At 41.0% G+C, this 21,625-nt stretch overlaps 1 protein-coding gene across 7 annotated transcripts in view; it reads left to right on the top strand.

Annotated features, from left to right (window-relative positions):
• foxn3 (forkhead box N3) overlaps positions 1 to 21,625 on the top strand; it is a 364,761-nt gene that overhangs the window by 197,111 nt on the left and 146,025 nt on the right. For all 7 annotated transcript variants that reach the window (XM_073039366.1, XM_073039371.1, XM_073039365.1 and 4 more), the window contains exon 3: positions 3,842 to 3,978. In XM_073039366.1, the coding sequence (XP_072895467.1) occupies positions 3,842 to 3,978 (137 nt within the window). The remainder of the gene's footprint in view (positions 1 to 3,841; positions 3,979 to 21,625) is intronic.

Raw genomic sequence — 21,625 nt, 5'->3', positions numbered from 1 at the left:
CGGGAAATCTAAGGAACACACACAAAATGCTCAAATAACTCAGCAGGCCAGGCAGCATCTATGGAAAAGAGTACTCTTTTGCCCAACTGGTCCATCGACTGTACTCTTTTCCATAAATGCTGCCTGGCCTGCTGAGTTTCTTCAGCATTTTGTGTGTGTTACTAAGACCTCTTTGCAATTCATTGTAGCTTGATTCGTGATCAACAAGACACCTAACTTAGTATCCTCAGCAAACTTGCTAAATGCCATGTATCTTCATATCCAAATCATTTGCATATGTAGTTAATAACAGATGTCCTAAATCTGAAGCTGGGGCACTCCACTAATCATAAGCCTCATGATGGAGAATAAGCCTTCAACCATCACCTTTGCTTCCTATCATTGAGCCAATTCTGAATCCACCTTGCTGCTTCCTCCTGAATTCCATGTGCCCTAATCTTTCAGATCAGCTTGCCTTATGGGGCCCTGTCAAAGGCCTTAATAGCATCCACTGTTCTACCTTCGTTAGACATGACCTCCCATTCGCAAAACCATTCTCATTGTTCCTGATCAGGCCTTGCTGATCCGAGTGATGGTAGATCTTGTCCCTCAGAATCCCTTCCAGTAACTTCCTTACAACGGAAGTCATGTTTGTTGGCTTTAGATCTCTTGCTACCCTTCTTGAACAATGGAATGACATTAGCAGCCCTCCAGTCCTCCACCACCTTGTGTTGTGAAATATATCAAATCAAAAGGTTAGTCAGACTTGTTTTGCAATGCATCTGACTTTTATTGTGATTTTATTTTATGCTATTGGACTGTTTTAATTCTTCAGTGTAAGTTCTACAGGTCCAATCATGACTGCTCTTCCATCATGAGGGAAGAAGTGGTAATATTCATTGCTGACATAATATTAAATTCTAGCCACAGTTCCTCAACAGATGAAATTGCCCATTTCTATTTGCAGCATGACTTAAACAACATTCAGACATGAGCTTTAAGTGACAGTGACGTTCACATCTCAGAACTGTAAGGCAGTAACCTTCTCCAAATAAAAGAATGTCACATCATTGGCCTTTGATGATCAATAACATTACTATTGTTGGATTCTCCAGCATCAACATCCCGTGGCAAACACTAACCAGAAACTTAGCCTGACGACCCACGTAATACCTTGAATACAAGAACAGATCAAAATTTGGATACCTTTGTTTGTTGAAAAGCCTATATAGAGCAAACGTGGAGAAGATGTTGCCAATCGAGGCAGTCTAGGACCAGATGACACAGCCTCAGAATACAAGGACATCCTTTAAGAACAGAGAAGAGGAGGAATTTCTTTAGCTAGAGGGGAATGAATCTGTGGAATTCATTGCCATGGATGGCTGTGGAGGCCAAGTCATTGGGTTTCCATTTTGGATACAGTTGGGAAGGAATGGCCTTAAAGAGAAAAACAGCAATAGGGCAGGCTTGTAACACCACAGTTAGTTCTGCTAAACAGCAGAGGAGAGAAATGTCCAGGGAATATTCAAATTTAGTTTATTTTATTTATCACATGTGCATCAAAACATTTTGTGAAATGTGTCATTTACGTTAACAACCAGCACAGCCAAAACTTGTGCTTGAGGCAGCTTGCACATGTCGAGACACATTTCAGCACCAACAGGCAAGTGCTTCTCTGACTGAGAGTGAGACTTCAGAATGTTATGTCGCCTCCCTAGTGCCAGAATTAGAGATGCCTTGGACCAGGTAGAACATTCTGATGGGGCAGGAGAACAGCCATTGTTATCAATGATGTAGGTAAAACGAGGGATGAGGTCCTGCTAAGTGAGCTTGCGTTAGGTAGAAGGTTAAAAGTCAGGATATCGAGGATTGTGATCTCAAGATTGCTACTTGTGTCATGTGCTAGTGAGGGTAGAAATAAGAGGAGGGGGCAGTAACTGTGCAGCTAAAGAGCTGGTGCAAAAGGAAGGGTCTCCATAGACCTAATCAAATAGGATGAATGTAGATAGGCAAAAAAGCTGGCAATGGACATCATGAGCCAAAGAGCTTGTTTCTGTGCTGTACAACTTTGACTCCAAGGAAAGCAGTAATTCAGCAAGGGCAACGATTAGCCACCTTTGGATAAACAATAAAGGGTGTTTAAGAATACAACACTTTTACAGCTTGGGGTGTCAGAGTTCAGAGTTCAATTCCAGCGAGGACTTCATCACTCTTTTTAGCTACATCATTGATAACAATGGCTGTTCTCCTGCCAGATCAGAATGTTCTACCTGGTCCAGGGCATCTCTAACTGGCACCGAGGAGGTGACATACCATTCTGAAGTCTCACTAGCAGTCAGAGAAGCACTTCCTGTTGGTGCTGGAACGTGTGTCGACACTTGCAAGCTGCCTCAAGCACAAGTTTGTACATTCCTTCCCATGTACGCGTAGTTTTCCTCCAGGTGCTCCGGTTTCCTCCCACGGTCCAGAGATGTAGGTTAATTGGTCATTGCAAATCGTACCATGATTCGGTTGAAATAATGATAAGTAAAATAATCTACAGTGACAAAGTGCACCTCTTTTGCCAGCCAGTGGTATAATTTGAAAGGACATGAATGCAACTACTGAGATGAGCTCATCACTTTGCTATTGGAAATGTGAAGACAAATTATGCCAATAGATGTCTAACTTTACTTTTCATATGATTCTTTATTCTTAATGTTGAATATTGTTTTAATTTTGTTTCCTGTTGTGCCCAAGACATGAATGTATGTGGAGAATAAAGCTGATCCTTGAAGTGTGCTTATTAGAGAACAGTAGTACTTGGAAGAGCACAGGAATTTTCTGTTTATCTGTTGGAAAGCCTGTCATGTAGTGTGTTAACCTAAGCAGGTATTGAATGTTGGCAGAGACCCACTGTTACACAGATATCAGCTTGAGCTGCTGTATGTGTAAAGAACAATTACATTTAGCAATAAACGAATTGCAGGAAGGACTCAGTGGGTCAGGCAGCATCTGCAGAGGGAAGGGATGGTCAATGTTTAGGGTCAAGACACTGCCGAAATGCCAGCCTTCCCTTCGCCTCCCTAGATCCTTCTCAGCCCACTGAGTACCTCTAGCAGTCTGTTTCTTGTTCTAGATTCCAGCATCTGCAGTCTCTTGTGTCGTCACTCAGCAATTACATTGACTTGCAACACACACAAAATACTGAGAGGAACTCAGCAAGCCAGGTTGCAACTATGGAGGGGAATAAATGTTGAGTTTTTCCATTCCCCATTCTAATTGCCCCATTATCCCTTCTCTTTTCCTGTCTATCACCTCCCTCTGATTCCCCTCCTCCTTCCTTCTCCCATGGTCCACTGTCCTCTCCCATCAGATTCTTCCTTGTTTAAGTCCTTTACCTCTTCCACCTATCACCTGCCAGCTTCTTACTTCATACCTGCTTCCCCACCCACCCACTTTCCCCTCACCTGGTCCCACCTGCCAGCTTTGTATTCCTTCCCCTTCCCCCACCTTCTTATACTGGCTTCTGCCCCCACCTTAACAGTCCTGATGAAGAATCTTGGACTGAAACGTCAACTGTTTATTCACCTCCATATATACTGCCTGATCCACTGTTCCTGCAGTATTTTGTGTGTTGTTCTGGATATCCACCTGCAGAATTTCCATAGTTTATGAATTACATTGACATGGATTTTATCAATCTGTCTAAGACCAGCCTTCTTCTTTACACACCTGTAAGTTGTTAATATTCACAACTGCTTTCTCTTGAACAAAATGTATGTGTATTTTTAATGCAGCATTTGGAAAATAGATTATTGCTTGGCTGTATTAACTTTTGAAATCTGCTATTTATGACCCTTTGTTTTCTTTGTTCCTGCAGAGTATTGGGAAGGGCTCCTTGTGGTGTATAGATCCAGAATACAGACAAAACCTTATTCAAGCATTGAAAAAGACGCCCTATCATCCCTACTCTCACGTTTTTAACACACCTCCCACTTCCCCGAGGGGATATCACAGGTAAGCATGTCATTGTGGTGTCACGTTTGCTCAGGTGCTCAGAAACGGGGATGGGGGAATTGGGCGCGAATCAGACTTGCATTGCTTGAGGGACTAGAATGGGGAGGGTGGGGACATGAAATATTTGCTCTTGCTTGTCAGCGTACAAGTAAGAGATCAGAAGCTGAAGCTTTATAAGGCATTGGTCAGACCACATTTGGAGTATTGTGAGCAATATCGGGCCCCTTATCTGATAGAGGATGTGCTGGCATTGGAGAAGGTCAAGAGGAAGTTTATGAGAATGATCCTGGGAATGGAAAGGTTAACGTACAAGAAGCATTTGATAGCTCTGGGCCTGTATTCACTGGAATTTAGAAGAATGAAGAGAAATCTCATTGAAACCTACCAAATATTGAAAGGCTTTGATAGAGCAGAGGTGGAGAGGGTTTTTCTGATAGTGGGGGAATCTATGACCAGAGGGCACAGCCTCAGAATACAATGGCACCCCTTTAGAACAGAGATGAGGAGGAATTTCTTTAGCTGGGCGGGAGTGGTGGATCTGTAGAATATGTTGCCACAGGTGGCTGTGGAGGCCAAGTTACTAGGTGTAATTATGGTGGAGGTGGTGGGTTGTAAGGACATCAATGGTTACGTGGAGAGGGCAGGAAAATTTGGTTGAGAATAATGATAAATCAGTCATTAAATGGCGGAGCATTCTCGATGGGCTGAATGGCCTAATTCTGCTCCTATATCTTTTGGTCTGTGTTGGAAGTCCGTGTGGTGATATCTGGTTTCAGTCAGCAGCTGTTTTGGAGCAGGACGAGGGGGCAATGTATTGTCTTGTTACTGGGTTAAAGCACATTCCATCACATGCTTAGTCCGTCAGTCATGAAAGCAGGGATTTGAATGCACAGCTGGGTTTAGAAGGAGAATGCCGTACATCTGCCTCGCTAGGTGATTAGCGTTGTGGTAACCATGGAAGCTGGAAGGTTGTCATAGCAACACATAGCTGAGACAGGTGCAGTTGCATCACGAGTTCTGTTTTGTCGCCTGGCAAATGGACAGGCCGTTAGCATGTGGAAATACACCATTGCCTTGACAACATTTTCCCCATATGACTTCAGCCTTCTTTTTGTCTCGAGCATTGTATACGCTTTGTACTTGTTATTTCTTCCCCCTGTCCACTCCAAGCCATTCCCCCTACCGTCGCATCATCTTCGTAAATACCCACAGGAACATGCTTCATCGGAAATGACAACTTGTGGTCAGCTCTCTCTGGGAGATTAAAGCAAAATGTGATTCGGTAAAGCTAGAGTAAATTGGATGGGGGGTGGGGAGAAAATGTAAAATTGGAGTGCTTGTGATATATGTACAGTCAAACCCCTGGCATTAAACAGTAAAAGTTCTTGAGGAAAGAATAGTGTTTCTCTAAAGCAGTAGGGATTAATAATCTTCCCATTTGAGCTCATTTCTCACACAAATCAACCACCATTTGTTCTGCAATAACAGAGAATTTTCAAACCTGGAATGCTAGGAGCTTCAATATAATTTTCTACAGCAAACATTTTCTTTCAGAGTTAATGAGGTAAATGGTATTTAATTCAGTGATAAAATAGATTGGGTAAAAAGTATGGATATGCAAGGGGAGTGAAGGAGGATTAAAGATTAGCTTTATTTATCACATGTACATTGAACTATACAGTGAAATGCTTCATTTTTGCATCAAATCAAATCAGCGAAGATGTGCTAGGGTAGCCCACAAGTGTCACCAGGCTTCTGGTGCTAACATCGTATGCCCTCAACTAGCCTACCCTAATCATATGTCTTTGGAATGTGGGTGGAAACCGGAGCACCCGGAAGAAACCCCCATGGTCACAGGGAGAATGTACAAACTCCTTACAGGCAGCGGCAGGTATTGAACCCCAGTCTTCCAGCTGTCGCTGTAAGTCGTTGCTACACGACCATGCCGCCCTGAGGCGGTGGCGGAGAAGGTGCAGTCTTCAAAGCCACTCCCAAACGAACAACAAATAGCAAGTTATTTTGTTATAACTAATCCCACTTTTTAAATAGGCAGTCTTGTCCATATGGTTGATTTAAAACCATGTTTCACAGTTGGCGGTGCCCCTTGTTTCTTCAATTCCAGCATACTCATGGACATAAAACCAGATCTCTACAATCTGCTGAAGTTTATACCTTGAGAGGATTGTTTACAGATCTGTAAGCCTGCACGAGTAAATATTGTTAATTTTTAGAGTAAACTTCTACTCTCTCATTTAGAAACATGTGTCTTGGATTTAATATCAGACCACAAAATTGACTGCTGTAGTGCCATTAATTTTGTATTATGTTTAATGAAATATCTTCTGTGTACTTCCATATACTGTAAGAAATGATCAAAAATTGTCGCTTGTTAAGTGTATTGTCCAGTTGTGTCATGCAGTGATTCTTTATTGTCTCTCAGTTTAATGGCATGAACTGAGTACTTTTTTAAAACAGGGTATATTACTAAATGGATTAGCAATATTGTGTAGTAAAAGAACCAATATTTTTGCAAGATTTTCTCCTTTTCCTCCTTGTTTTGCTTATTATTCATCCCTAGACTTTTTTGCAGTACTTAAACTGAGCAGTAACATTTATTTACAAATGAAAATCAAAGTTCATGTTCACCAGCTGCAGTTTTTAGTGACATAATCATTGCATCTGCTGATCCTGTTCTGATTAAATAATGGTATCTGACAGTTTTAACTTTGATTTTCAACTATTGTTTTAAATTTCCATCATGGGCACTAGTCTCCCCAAAATCAAGGACATCTTCAAAAGGCGATGCCTCAAAAAGGAGGCGTCCATCACCAAAGATCCCCACCACCCTCTCCTCATTACTACCATCAGGAAGGAGATTCAGGAGCTTGAAAACACACGCTAAATGTTTTAGGAACAGCTTTTTCTCTGCCATCAGATTTGTGAACAGTCCATGACCTTACCTCAGTACAGTCAGCCCTCCTTATCTGCGGGGGATTGGTTCAAAAAATGCGGATGCTCAAGTCCCTTATTCAACCTGTCTTTATGCGGTGGACCTTAGGACCCAGAGGAACCCCAGACCTTATTTAACCTGTCTCAGCGCAGTGGACATTAGGACCTGGCGGCCAAACTCTGAATCCGCAGTGTTTCTGTTCACGAAAGTAATCATGATCATGATTGAAAATAAAGTGGAAATAATAAAGTGATCGGAAAGAGGTGAAACGCCATTGGTCATTGGAAAAGCGTTAGGGTACTTCGGTCAACAATCAGAACAATTTTAAAGGATAAGGTGAGTAAGGCCCTGCCCCGATGAAAGTTACAATTATTACTAAGCAACGCAGTGGTTTATTACTGGGTTTTGGGGTTTTGAGTTTTTGATCCTCCACATCAACCCGGCACGAATAGAGAGCGCACTCGGAAGCGGTCTGTCACTGGATCGAACTCGGGAACTTCCATTCCCGAGTCCGGCACTGAAACATATGTTCTTAAGTGTTTTATATGCATAGAAAGGTAAAATGTATACTATATACTAAGACAAATGTTTGACTAACTGACGCTAAATAATACCGGATGTACCTGTTCTGACTTACTTAGTAAGAGAACTTTCGATTTTTTTCAATCTCGATCCACGATAACCTACGCACGTCCTCCCGTATACTTTAAATCATCTCTAGATTACTTGTAATACCTAATACAATGCTATGTAAACTAGTTGTTATGCTGCATTGTTTAGGGAATAATGACAAGAAAAAAAAGTCTGTACATGCTCGAACAACAAGTGCTGGAAGAGCACTTCCAGGTTTTCTCGATTCGCGGTTGGTTGAATTCGCAGCTGCGGAACTCATGGATAAGGAGGGTCAACTGTATTTTTGTTCTCTCTTTGAAATGCATATATTGTAATTTGTGGTACGTATTTCAATTTACTGCTGCTGCAAAACAACACACTTCTTGACAGATATCAGTGATGATAAACCTAATTCTGATTTTGATTCTGAAACTAGTCAAAGAGGCTGGATTGATGCCAATAGTTGACTTTATTGCTAATGCTTGGTTCAGCCATTGTCTTGCCTGTTAAGATAGTGGCAAGAGACCAGACACTCTCCTGCAGCGTGCAGTGGAAGAGATGGGAGCAGTTGCACTTGTGCATCCCTGACAGCTAACTGAAGAACATGGTGATTGTGGACAGCGGCCTTTTTCTTCTACGTATTGTTCCAAGTAAAGCTTAACTTGTGACAGAGAGACTGTAAGAAAGAAAGAAATCTGGAAGGCTTCTTGCAATAAATCATAGCCATGCACTTTTAATTTCAGTCAAGGCTGTATAAACTTGGACTATTTTAATGAAAATAAATCAATTTAATATAATTTTGTGCATAGTCATAGAGCACAGCAGCACAGAAACAGGCCCTTCAGCCCATCTTATCTGTGCTGAAAGTAAACTTTTAGTTTCAGCTTGATTTTTCATTGTTGGGTATATAGGAATTTGCTGGACTTATAGGAAACTGGGACTAGTTGGGTGGGCACCATAGTTAGCACTAGAGCAATAGTGTTATGTTGCTCTGTAACATTATATGACACTCCATGAAGTGTCATAGTGCAATAAAGAACCTTAATCTGTGCTCTATGACACTATTTAAAGTTAAAGCCGGTCCCAAAGCCTTATAGGCTGGTGCTTATGCTGGTTTCCGTGGTGTAAAGCAACTGAGAGTACGAGACTCTTCCCCCCCCCCCCCCCCCCCCCCAGATAGGACACTAGTCTGTTGCGAGGTTAACCCCCAGCATTTTGCTGGTACCCATTTTCAGCTGGGTGGACTGGAGCAGTGTGTGGCTAAGTACCTTGCTCAAGGACACAACATGCTGCCTTGGCTGGGGCTCAAACTCACGACCTTCAGATCGCTAGTCCAGCACCTTAACCACTTGGCCACGCACCACATGACACTATACCTAGTTGTGACGTATTCCCACAATTCCTGTTTAGTGTGTTTGGACATACCACTTTTTAATTTATTGATAAACAGAATTCATAAAGTCAATAATAGGGTAGGACTTTATTCTCTGGAGTGTAGGAGAATGAGGAGAGATTTGATAGAGGTATTCAAAATTATGAGGGGTATGGATAGGTTAAATGCAAGCAGACTTTTTCCACTGAACTAGAGGTCATGGGTTAAAGGTAAAGATGAAATGTTTAAGAGGAATATGAAAGGGAATTTCTTCACTCAGAGGGTGATGAGAATATGGAACAAGCTGCCTGCAGAAGCGATGGATGCAGGTTGGGGTTCATGGATAAGTACATGGATGGGAGTGATATGGAGGGCTATGGTTTAGGAGCAGGTTGATGAAACTAAGTAGAATAGTTTGGAGTGGATAGGCGGAAGGACCCGTTTCTGTTCTGTAGTGCTGTATGAATTGGGATGTAGAGTGCAATGTAACAGAATAAATAAAATAACTGTTTAGTGACTTCACTTCCCCTGCAAGAATGAAGAGCCAATTTTTTCTACTTCGGCATTTGCTGGCATATTCTTCCACCTTTCGATGTTATTAATGGGTGAGTAGCTACTGATAGAGTAAAGCTCACTAACTCCTTGCTCTGGGACACTTTGCTGACACACTTGCAAAGGCAACGCTGGGATTGGGATGTTGGTTGTGGAGATGATCCAGGCTCTGAGAGAGGATGTGTTGTTGGCTGTGAGTGCAGGCACAGAAAGGGTTAGGCATTTCTGGGTTGGCTGTCACATTACATAGTACTTTGGAGTTGACTGTTTGCAGGACTGTAAAGTTTCTTGTAGGCGGTCAATGCTGTTTTATGTCCCACATGAGCCTCTTCAAACCCTTTCCATGTCAGCAAATTTTTCTCCTTATGTGTTTGTTATGATTCCAGTACTTTTGGTTCAAGATAGAACAATTAATTGTGCCATTCCAAAATTGAAATTTAACTTCCTGAAATTCAGTTTTTCTGGAAAAACAAAGAAATGTTGTAGAGGGGTTCCCCGAGTTACGAGTGATTTAATTCTCAGAAATCAAACTCTACTAAATTCTCCATACATTTTAAAGCATTTTAAAGTTAATAATAAAATGTTTCATGGTGTTTATTAATGGCTCGATACAGTATACACTCAGTGGCCACTTTATTAGTTACCTTATACCTAATTAAATGGTGACTGAGTGCATGTTCATGGTCTTCTGGTACTGTAGCCCATCCAGTTCAAGGTTCAACATGTGCATTCAGAGATGCTCTTCAGCACGCCACTGTTGTAATGAGTGGTTATTTGAGTTAGTGTTTCCTTCCTGTCAGCTTGAACCATTCTGGTCATTCTCCTCTGACCTCTTTCATCGACAAGATGTTTTCACCCACAGAACTGCCACTCATTGGATTTTTTTTGTGTTTTGCACCATTCTCTGTAAACTCTAGAGCATATATGTCAAACTCAAGGCCCGCGAGATAATATCTAATTACTATTAAAGCTGGCCCCAGTAATCGAAGCGCCTATGGCGTATGATATGGCTAATGCTGAGTTTATTCAGGTACCAGGTTTTCAGGGTTTTTAGTGTTTATTCGGCAGTCTTGCTTGGCAGTCTTCTTCATAAGAAACGGAATTTGTAAAGTGAAACACTTTGTAGTTATAGCAGAGACTGAGACACATGAGAGCAGGCTGAAAAAATGGAGGCAACGAAAGCTGCGTTCGCACGCGTCCGACTGATCCAGCCCGCATGAAGCTGCATTTTGCTCAATCCGGCCCGTGACCTAAAATGAGTTTGACACCCTTGCTAGAGACTAGTGTGCATGAAAATCCCAGGAGATCAGCAGTTTGAGATACTCAAACCACCCCATCTGGCACCAACGATCATTCCACAGTCAATATCATTTAGATCACATTTCTTCCTCATTCTGACATTTGGTATGAACAACAATTAAACCTCTTGACCATGTCTGCATGCTTCTGTGCATTCAGTTGTTACCACATAATTGGCTTAGTTGATATTTGCATTAACAAGTGGTGTACCTAATGAAGTGGCCTCTGAGTATATGTTCCATTAATTTAATTGTGGGTAGTTTTAGGGTGATTATTTACTGAAAGAATTATGGTGTTTGTAGAATAATACAATATGGGTAGATTCCGAAAAGATATTTCTGTTTCAAAGTAAAATTGGATTAAGGACAGTTCTCTGGAATGGAACCTATGCCTAATCCAAGAGCAGCCTGTATACTACTTGAGGTGCAGAGTAGAAGTTCTCATTATTGCAACACTGAACATTTGGGGTGAATTGCTCATATTAACATAGAAGCTTGCTGACTTGTCTAATGTCTAATGTCGAGGGCCCCAGTCTGAGAATAGCCTGCAGTTCCAGTAAATTCAGACTGAGTGATGGCTCAAGTGCGACAAGTTTCACTAAAATGTATTTCAATCATTTTAGAGGACTATTAATTAATTTTAACATGTATTCAGGGAGATTAGAATTGTGCTGGAGCTACTTAAATTACATGGTATTTTCCAGTGAAAATCATAAATCTGATCTGTCTGTATTTATCAATGTACTGTGTTGCTGGGGAATCAAATATAGGAGCTATAGAGTCAGGAGCCCTCGCCAAATGAACCAACTTAAATGATAAGTGAGTTGGCGCACCCAGAATTTGATCCTAGAGTTCGGGGTCCTGACATCACCTAGTCTGGGTGTCAATCGAAGGCTGAAGCCCGATTAGCCCAAGTTTAAGACTTGACGCCTGTCCTGCAGTTGGAGGACTGTCCAGTGTGTGTGAGTGGGAAGGAGCAGAGGAAGGAAAGGGGCTGGTTTTACTGATGTTATTTTGTTGCTTCTTGTGTTCATTGTTGTTCTGCCGAGTGTTATGCCTCAGGGATCTGTACTGGGTCCAGTGTTGTTTGTCATATACATTAATGATCTGGATGATGGGGTGGTAAATTGGATTAGCAAGTATGCAGATGATACTTAGATAGGTGGTGTTGTGGATAATGAAGTAGGTTTTCAAAGCTTGCAGAGAGATTTAGGCCAGTTAGAAGTGTGGGCTGAAAGATTGCAGATGGAGTTTAATGCTGATAAGTGTGAGGTGCTTCATTTTGGTAGGACTAATCAAAATAGGACATACAGTAGAACAGAGTAATCTAGGAATAATGGTGCATAGTTCCCTGAAGGTGGATAGGGTGGTGAAGAAAGCTTTTGGTATGCTGGCCTTTATAAATCAAAGCATTGATTATAGGAGTTGGGATGTAATGTTAAAATCGTACAAGGCATTGGTGAGGCCAAATTTGGAGTATTGTGTACAGTTCTGGTCACCGAATTATAGGAAAGATGTCAACAAAATAGAGAGAGTACAGAGGAGATTTACTAGAATGTTACCTGGGTTTCAGCACCTAAGTTACAGAGAAAGGTTGAATATGTTAGGTCTTTATTCTTTGGAGCGTAGAAGGTTGAGGGGGGACTTGATAGAGGTATTTAAAATTATGAGGGGGATAGATAGAGTTGACGTGAATAGGCTTTTTCCATTGAGAGTAGGGGAGCTGCAAACAAGAGGACATGAGTTGAGAGTTAAGGGGCAAAGTTTAGGGGTAACATAAGGGGGAACTTCTTTACTCAGAGAGTGGTAGCTGTGTGGAACGAGCTTCCAGTAGAAGTGGTAGAGGCAGGTTCAATATTGTAATAAAAAATTGGATAGGTATATTGGACAGGAAAGGAATGGAGGGTTATGGGCTGAGTGCAGGTCGGTGGGACTAGGTGAGAGTAAGCATTCGGCACGGACTAGAAGGGCTGAGATGGCCTGTTTCTGTGCTGTAATTGTTATATGGTTATATGTTGTGGAATTGTAATGGTGGCACTGGAATGTGTGATGACATTTGCAGGCTGGCCCCAGCACGTCCTTAAGTATGTTGGTTGTTAATGCAAACAACACTTTTCACTGTATGTTAACATGTACGTCTGATAAATACATCAGAATCTAATGAATGAGGGTTGAAATAAACAGGACAGTTGTGAGAACTTTCCCAAAGTCATTGTTATGGCACCATTAAATCTTTGAAGTATATGGGAATTTATAACTTAGTCCCCCAAAATGAAAAACTTTGGTGAGTTATTTTTTCCATATTTCTCATGACTTTGTTTATTAAGTGTTTGAAGTATTAATTTAACTCTGCAACTTTGTGGGACATCTCCATTCTGTATCCGTACTATAACCTCTAGTTTTAAAAAATATAATTATTCTTATAATTGTTGAATATTGTTCTTTTTGTTGCCTAATGTGCCAGTAGACTACAGTAAATTCACAGTATGCATGTATTAGTGAATGAAGTTAATCATTGATCCTTCAGTTTACAAGTGTGATCCTGAGATTCTAACTATCACATTAGATTTTTGTTCCACTCTTAGTCTAACATCTGGGCTCCTGTACTATTTTCCTATGTAGCTTAGCCATGAGCTTAAAGCATAATACCTCATCTTTTAATTACAGACTTTTGGATTCATAACTAAATTGAACAATTTCAAAATCATGTGGCTTTTCTCATTTACACCCCGTTTTAGAGCCATCTGTTTTGTTTTTGTTTTCCCATCACTTTTACTTTGCAAATTTGTTTTTATTCCTTCTCCTGCATCTTCCCTTTTATTATTTCTTCATTCTTTGCAACATCTTACAACTAGTTTATCACAAGAATACAGATACTTGTTTCTTCAGATTTCTGCTATACGCTGGGCGTTCTGTCTATTTTTGTACTTGCTCTTTTTCCAGGACTCTACTTAGATTTTGATAGTATAGAAATTGCCTATCCCACGCTATAGGATTCCATAGCAGTGAGCCATTGTTGATCAGACAATGTTGTATGTCGGCAAGTCACTCACTGTTTTAAGTTCACATGATCTCTGGCTCCATCTCTGCTTCCCTCTGGTCTCTATTCTTCCTCTGGACCAATTCAGGGAGGTCATAGAATCATAGAGCACTGCAGCATTAAAACAAGCCCTTCAGCTGATTAGTTTCTGAAGGTCACTTGTTTAATGATAAGATTTTAAATATTAAGCAACACACATAAAATGCTGGAGGAGCTCAGCAGGCCAGGCAGCATCTATGGAAAAAAGTACAGTCTACGTTTTGGACCAAGACCCTTTGGCAAGGCTCGAGGAAAAAAAGATGGGTAGATTTAAAAGGTTTGAGAGAGGAGAGAGAAGTGCAAGGTGATGGGTGAGACTAGGAGGGGGAGGGATGAATTAAATAGCTGGGAAGTTGATTGATGAAAGGGATACAGGGCTGGAGAAATGGGGGTCTGATAGGAGAGATCAGAAGGCCATGGAAGAAAGAAGAGAGGGCAGGAGTACCAGTGGGAGGCGATGGGCAGGCAAGGAGATACGGTGAGAGAGGGAAAGGGGGATGGGGAATGGTGAAGGGGGTTGGGAATTACCAGAAGTTCAAGGAATCAATGTTTATGGCATCAGGTTGGAGGCTACCCAGACGGAATACAAGGTGTTGTACCTCCAACCTAAGAGTGATCTCATCACAACAGTAGAGAAGGCCATGGATAGACATATCAGAATTTTAACTTTATTTGTCAGGGGTACATTGAAACACACAGTGAAATGCATCGTGCCTGTAAGTGTTGGAATGCTTCCAGTGCCAATATAGCATGCCAACAACTTGCTAATCCTAACTCTAACCCATACATTTTTTGGAATCCATGAGGAATCTGGAGCACTCAGAGGAAACCGATGCAGACATGGGGAGAACATGCACACTCCTTACAGATGGCAACGGGTATCAAACCCCAATCTCTGTATAAATAGAAATTAAACATTTATTTGTAATTAAAAGCCAGGCTGTGATGCAGTGAGGGAATGAAAAAGTGGATTATTTGGTAAAACATTGCTACCCATTTGTGGAGTGTGAAAGATGGCAGTGCATTATTCACGGAAGACCAGGGGAATTTTAATTCTCGTCAAAGTGGTGGTGATGCACACTGACTGATTAAAATCTCACCATTGATACTAAATTCAAGGTTTTTTTCCAGGCTAACGATGCAATATACTTCTGTCATTTTGCGGTTAGAGTTGAGGATTGTGTTTACTTAAAGCTGCAAATTTGTACTAATCAGTTAATACTAGGTATGTTAATGTGTGACTGATTTAAGAGATCAGTGATTTTTGGTTTTGTTTCTTCTGTTGGTGGTATTATGTTTCATTTCCTTTCCATTCAGATCACCAGCACAAAATTACATTAGTGCGTAATTTCTAAGGCCCATAATCAGAATCAGAAACAGGTTTATTATAAACACAAGAGATTGTGCAAATCCTGGAAATCTAGAGGACGCACACAAGATGCTGGAGGAACTCAGCAAGTCAGGCAGCACCAGTGGAGGGGAATAAACAATTGATACTTCGGGCTGTGACCCTTCATCAGGACTGGAAAGGAAGGGGAATGAAGCCAGAATAAGGCAGGGGGAGGAGTACAAGCTGGCAGGTAATAGGTGAGGTGAGGGAGAAGGTGGCTGGTGACAAGAGGATGAAATGAGAAGCTGGGAGATGATAGGTAGAAGAGGTAAAGGGCTGAAAAAGAAGGAATCTAATGGAGGACAGTGGACCAAGCGAGAGAGGGAAGAAGGAGGGACAGTAGAGGGAGGTGGTGATGGGCAGGTGGGGAGATGGGAGTGAAGGGGAACCAGAATGAGGAATCGAAAAAGTGAGAAGGAGGAATGGGAGAGAAATTACCCGAAGTTAGAGAAATCAGTGTTCATGTCATCAGGTTGGAGACTACACAGGTGGGATACAAGGTGTTGCTCTTCCAGCTTGAGTGTGGCCTCATCGCGGCAGTAGGACGGGCCATGGACCAATATGTTGGAATGGGAAGTCGAATTGAAATTAGTAACCATCAGGAAATCCCGCCTTTTGTGGTGGACGGCAACCAGCATAAAATTACATTAGAGCATAATTTTTGCAGCCCATAATCAGAATCAGGTTTATTATCGCTGTCTTATATGACATGAAGTGTGTTGCTTTGCAGCAGCAGTACAGTGTAAAGATCTATAAATTATAATAAATTATGAAATAAATTGTGCAGTTAAAGAGGAATAATGAGGTAGTGCTCATGGCATTCAGAAATCTGATAATGGAGGGGAAGGAAATGGCCTCTAAATTGTTGACTTTAGGTCTTCAGGCTCTTGTACCTCCTCTTCGACAGTAGTACAAGATAAACATAAGAGATTCTGCAGATGCTGAATTTCCTGAGGTACACATACAAAATGCTGGAAGAACTCAGAGGGTCAGTCAGCATCTATGCAAATGAATAAACAGTTGACTTTTCGGGCCGAGACCCTTCATCAGGACTCGCGGTGAATCTTGTACTCTGAAATCCTTCGAATATCATTACCTGTTAGTTCACATTGCAACTGCCACCTTCAGTATCTCATGTAAATAGGCTGAAACTTTGAACATTCTGCAGTTGTGTTGCACTGTATAATGGCAACATTAAACTTCTATTTGATGTCCACCAGTTACACATTCAGAACAGACACTGGCATCATCTGCTGGCTGAGGAGAAAACAATTGGCTCTCATATTTTGAACCCCAACAGTTGCTTTCCTTTGAGAGCATACATGTTGAATTCAAATTGACCAAATGGTGCATTATGCTTAAACATACACATCTCTAAGTGCTTTAAGTCATACTATTCACTAATTTTCTAGTGCTATCTGAGATGTTATAAGCAGTTTGTATAGATTGATCAGGTTCATGAGATCCACTGCACAGTCCTCTAGTATTGATCTTTGCTCAAATCCAATAATGATTTGCTATCAAGGAATTGAAAGCAATCATTGATGGGAGTGAGCCAATTACACAAAGGATGTTTTTAAAGGATTATATAACCTGGGCAATGCACAAGTGACATTAATTTTTATGGATGCCATCTTTTTTTAAATATTTGAGACTGAGAATTGGCAACTGTTCCTCCTCTGCTGTCATCAGTATGGGACTTCATGTACCTAGTACTATTCCCATCTGTCAGTCACATAGTAATGTACTGTATTCCCATTTCTGTATCATTCCCCAGTGCTATCCTGTGGGATACAGGTCCTTTGGCCTAACAAGTCCATGCTGACCATGGTGCCCAGCCAGATAGTCCCAATTTCCCGCATTCGGCCCATAGCTCTGTAAGACCCACCACTGTAGCTTCTTCTCCTCTGCCATCCGATTCCTGAATGGACATTGAACCCGTGACCACTACTTCACTTTTTTTTAATTTCTGTTTTTGCACTATTTTTAATTTAACTATTTAATATACATATGTATACTTACTGTAATTGATTTACTTATTTTTTTCTGTATTATCATGTACAGCATTGTATTGCTGCCACTAAGTTAACAGATTTCACAACATATGCTGGTGATAATTGAATCTGATTCTGATTCACCAAATACCTATTCAAGTGCTGCTTGAATAATACTTTTGTACCTGCCTGAACCACTTCCTCTGGTAGCTCATTCCATATACTGACAACTCTGTATGTCTTCAGGAAAATGAATCTCAGGTCTGTATGTGGTGTCATATGTACTTCGATAATAAACTTACCTCAAACTTCAACTTTGAACTTTGCTGTTACATCTCCTTTTTCAAAAAAGCTACACCCCCACAACACACACAAAATGCAGGAGGAACTCAGCAGGCCAGGCAGTATTGATGGATAAAAGTACTGTCGACATTTTGGGCCGAGATGACTGTAAGGTCAACTGTACCTTTTTCCATAGATTTCTTTACTTGTCTATTTGTTTTTTTATTTGCGCAGATTGACTTCTTTTGCATATTGATTGTAAGTCTTTGCGTGCATTGATTCTATAGTATTTCTTTGTTCTACTGTGAATGCCTGCAAGAAAATAAATCTATGGTGACATATACTTAATTTGATAATTAATTTAGTTTGACTTTGAACTTAGTGTTCTGTTGGATGTGAGGAGCTTCAGCTCCCAAATATTAACTTCTCTAATCCAAATCACTCTCTGTTTGACATGTCCACACTGTTACTTCTCTAATTTTAGCCTCTTTGTGACCCCCACCCCATTATTACTTCCCTAATCCTTTCCTTATTTTTCTCCCACAGTTACTTCCCTAATTGTAACCCTGTTTCTCGTGAGCTTTTCTTGCAGTCACATGCATCAGCCAAAGCATCAAAGCTTTATTGTGTAGATGATGTGTGCGCTCAAAATCTAGATTTGATTTCACCCGTATTGACAAATTCAAATAGCTGTTTTGTTAATGCCTTGATACAGTATGGAAAGCATTGCTGTGAGATATTCTTCTGTGACTTTCTTTCTCTGCCCCAATTTCATAATGTACCTGATGAATATTTTTCTAAAAGCTCTTACTTGTGACTGGAGGGGTAGTATGGTTACGTAGTGGTTAGCACAACACTTTACAGTGCCAGCTATCTGGGTTCAGTGCTCGCACTGCCTGTAAGGAGTTTATATGTTCTCTCCCATGATTACATGTGTTTCCTCTGGGTGATCTTGTTCCAAAGTCGTATGGGTTAGGGCTTAGTGAGCTGTGGATATGCTATGTTGATGCTGGAAGCCAGAGGACACTTGTAGGATGCCTTCAGCACATTCTGAGACTACGTTGGTCGTCAATGCAAATGACACATTTGCACTGTACGTTTCGATGAATATGTGACAAATAAAGTTAATCTTTAAAATCTTTAGGAGTCAGTCATTCTCCCAAATTCTTCAGCCCAAGGGTTCGTCCTTGAGCTGATGAGAGATGTATGAAAATCAAACGCTTACTTACTGTCCAAAAGACAGGGTGAAATTAATGGTGTTTTGCATAAAAGGATGGGAATTCCCATCAAAGAAGATTGAGAGCAGGAAGTGATTAAGTACAGAGGTAATACAAATTAGAGAGGCTGGGCTTACTTTCCCATAAGGGGAGCAGGCTGAGAAATAACATGATAGAAATTTCTTAAGGTAGTACAGAAAGGGCTGGTAGTCTTTGTTTCTCCCATGGTTGGGTACCAAAAACAACAGAGCATAGATTTAAAGTGAGAGTAAGAAATTTAAAGGGGTACTGAAGGGTAAGTTTTTTTTTCTTAATGTGAAGAGTGGTTGATATCTTGCCAGATGTGGTAGTGGAATTTTATATTATTAAATGCCAAACCTTTGTGCTTGGTGCACAGTTTTCATTAAAGGAAAAGGCCTCAGATCAGACTGGTTCCTGTGAAAATGCATCAACATTAGTTGCTCGAAGTCTGGGCTTTTTGGCTGGAACCCTGAGTCCAATAGAAAGTTGCAGCTCAGTGTCTGCGAATCAACGTGAAATACAGTAAAATCTAAATTAGGGAATGTAATTTTTTAAATGGTGGGAATTAAAAGGTTATAAATTTTTCTGCCACACTTTCAGTTTACCTTCAGACTTTTTACTAAAGAAAATATAACTCCTGTGGGATTTGTAACAGTGAAATACAACAATCAACAAGCACGTTGGGCCTGTATGAAGTAAAAATAGGAGGACCAGAATTGTGGGGTTGTGATTGGCTGAGATAGCTACCAACTTGATTGGAGATCCATTCACCATGGATCCTCACCACCACTGTTGTGCATTTGCAGCCTATCTTAGTACTTAATTAGATAGTGCATATATCATGACTCGACACTTTATGCTCATAACATTTCTTTATTTCTCATCCTCGTTTCCATGCTCCGTAACATCACATTGTTCTGACCCAACTGATGACATCATCACCATACTTGACAGATGTCAAACTGACCTTGCCATTTCAATACACGACAGTCTTAACTCCTCTTTCATATTGGTCCAACGTAAACCTCAATTCCTTTCAAATACTCATCTATCTCCGTCTTTATATATTTCAAATGATTTGGCTTTTACTGCCCTTGGGGACCGAGAATTCAAGAGAATCCCTACTGTGAGGACACAACACATGGCAAAAGGACAGGGGAAAAGAAAGTATACTAATACAGATGAAAGGAAATGCTACAAATGTGCAAACACAGATTTCCTGGGTAGAGACCCAAAGTGCCCAGTGCATAGACAGACATGCAGAAAATGCACTGGAAAGGACCACTTTGCAAAAATGTGCCAGACAAAAGGATTAAAGACACAAAAAAAGTGAACAATGTTGAGGATGAATGGAAGGAATTTGCATTTACTGTTAATGAGACAGAGTCATCTGAAAAAAACTACTTTTTGTATAGAGGGTGTAAATCTCTGTATGTTGGTAGATTTGGGAGTCAGAAGTAATTTACTGGGTGAAAATGTATGGGAAAAACTGAAGTCAGAGAAGATTAAAGTCCCATTCATATATTCCTAAGCAGAAGAGAAAACTGTCCCCATATTCATCCAAAACATCGCTGGAGGTTCAGGGGGTGTTTGAATGTGATACAAGTATTGGAAACAGAACAGACCAGGCAGAGTTCATCGTGATAAAAGGCAATGGTGAACCACTCCTAGTCGAGAAACAGCTTCAAGGTTGGGTGTGTTAAAGACTGGAGAAAATGTGTCACTAATGACAGACATTAAAAGAGTCACTTAAAGCTGCAGGACCCAAAAATGTTTGAAGGGGTAGGAACTGAACACGAAGCAGATTAATCTGTACATTGATCCAAAGGTACAGCCTGTGGCCCAGCCACTCAGACGCAGACCTTACAACTTAAGGGAGGCTGTTGAAAAAATATTGAGCATCTAATGAAAATGGACATTATTGAGAAATTTGAAGGCTAAACTCCTTGGGTTAACCCGGTAGTAATTTTACCAAAACCCAACAAGGACATCAGAATGTGCCTACACATGAGAAGGGCAAATGAAGCAATCATGGAGGAGAGATTTCCCATTCCAACTGCAGATGAGATACGACAGGATAGGAATGGAGCTGCAGTGTTCAGCAAAGTAGACATGAGATAGGGCTATCACCAGCCAGAACTGACTCCAGAATCTGGAGAGATAACCACATTTGCTGTACCTATGGGGTGTATAGGTACAAGAAACTGATATTTGGTGTGTCATCAGCCAGTGAGCAGTACCAGCATGAGATAGCAAAAGCTTTAGCTGAAATCGAGGGAGTTGAGAATAACTGCATGATGAGAGACTGCATGCTGTCATAAAGAGACTCCTAGAGTGTGGACTGACACTGAACCCGGAGAAATGTCAGTTCAACATGGACAGACTAGTCTTCATGGGATTTCTCTTGTCACAGAAAGACATCGGAACACAGAGGAGAGAGTGCAAACAGTAATGGAGGCTCATGAACCACAAAACATCACAAAAGTGAGGAATTTACTAGGTCTTGTTGGCTGCAGCAGCAAATTCATGCCACAGTTTGCAACTTTGTCAGGACTACTGTGCCAATTGACCAGGAAGGACAACTAGTTCAAGTATGGAAAAGAATAGAAACAAGCATTCAAAGAGGAGCTAGCAGGAGCGGGTGCCTTGGCCTATTTTGATAAAGATGTGCCAACTAAAGTAATGGCACATGCCAGCCCAGTCGAACTGGGGACCATACTCATGTAAAAGCAAAATGAAGAAATGGTACCTGTCTGCTCTGTGAAACATAGTCTCTCAGACTGTGAACAAAAATACTCACAAACAGAGTAAGAAGCATTAGCACTGATGTGGGCCTGTGAGAGACTTCATCCTTATTTGTATGTGAGAAAGTCTGACCTG

This window comes from Hemitrygon akajei, chromosome 3, assembly GCF_048418815.1.
Source record: "Hemitrygon akajei chromosome 3, sHemAka1.3, whole genome shotgun sequence".
NCBI classification, from domain to species: domain Eukaryota; kingdom Metazoa; phylum Chordata; class Chondrichthyes; order Myliobatiformes; family Dasyatidae; genus Hemitrygon; species Hemitrygon akajei.
The sequence above is the reverse complement of the archived record's forward strand: the minus strand, read 5'-3'. Positions and strand labels throughout refer to the sequence as shown.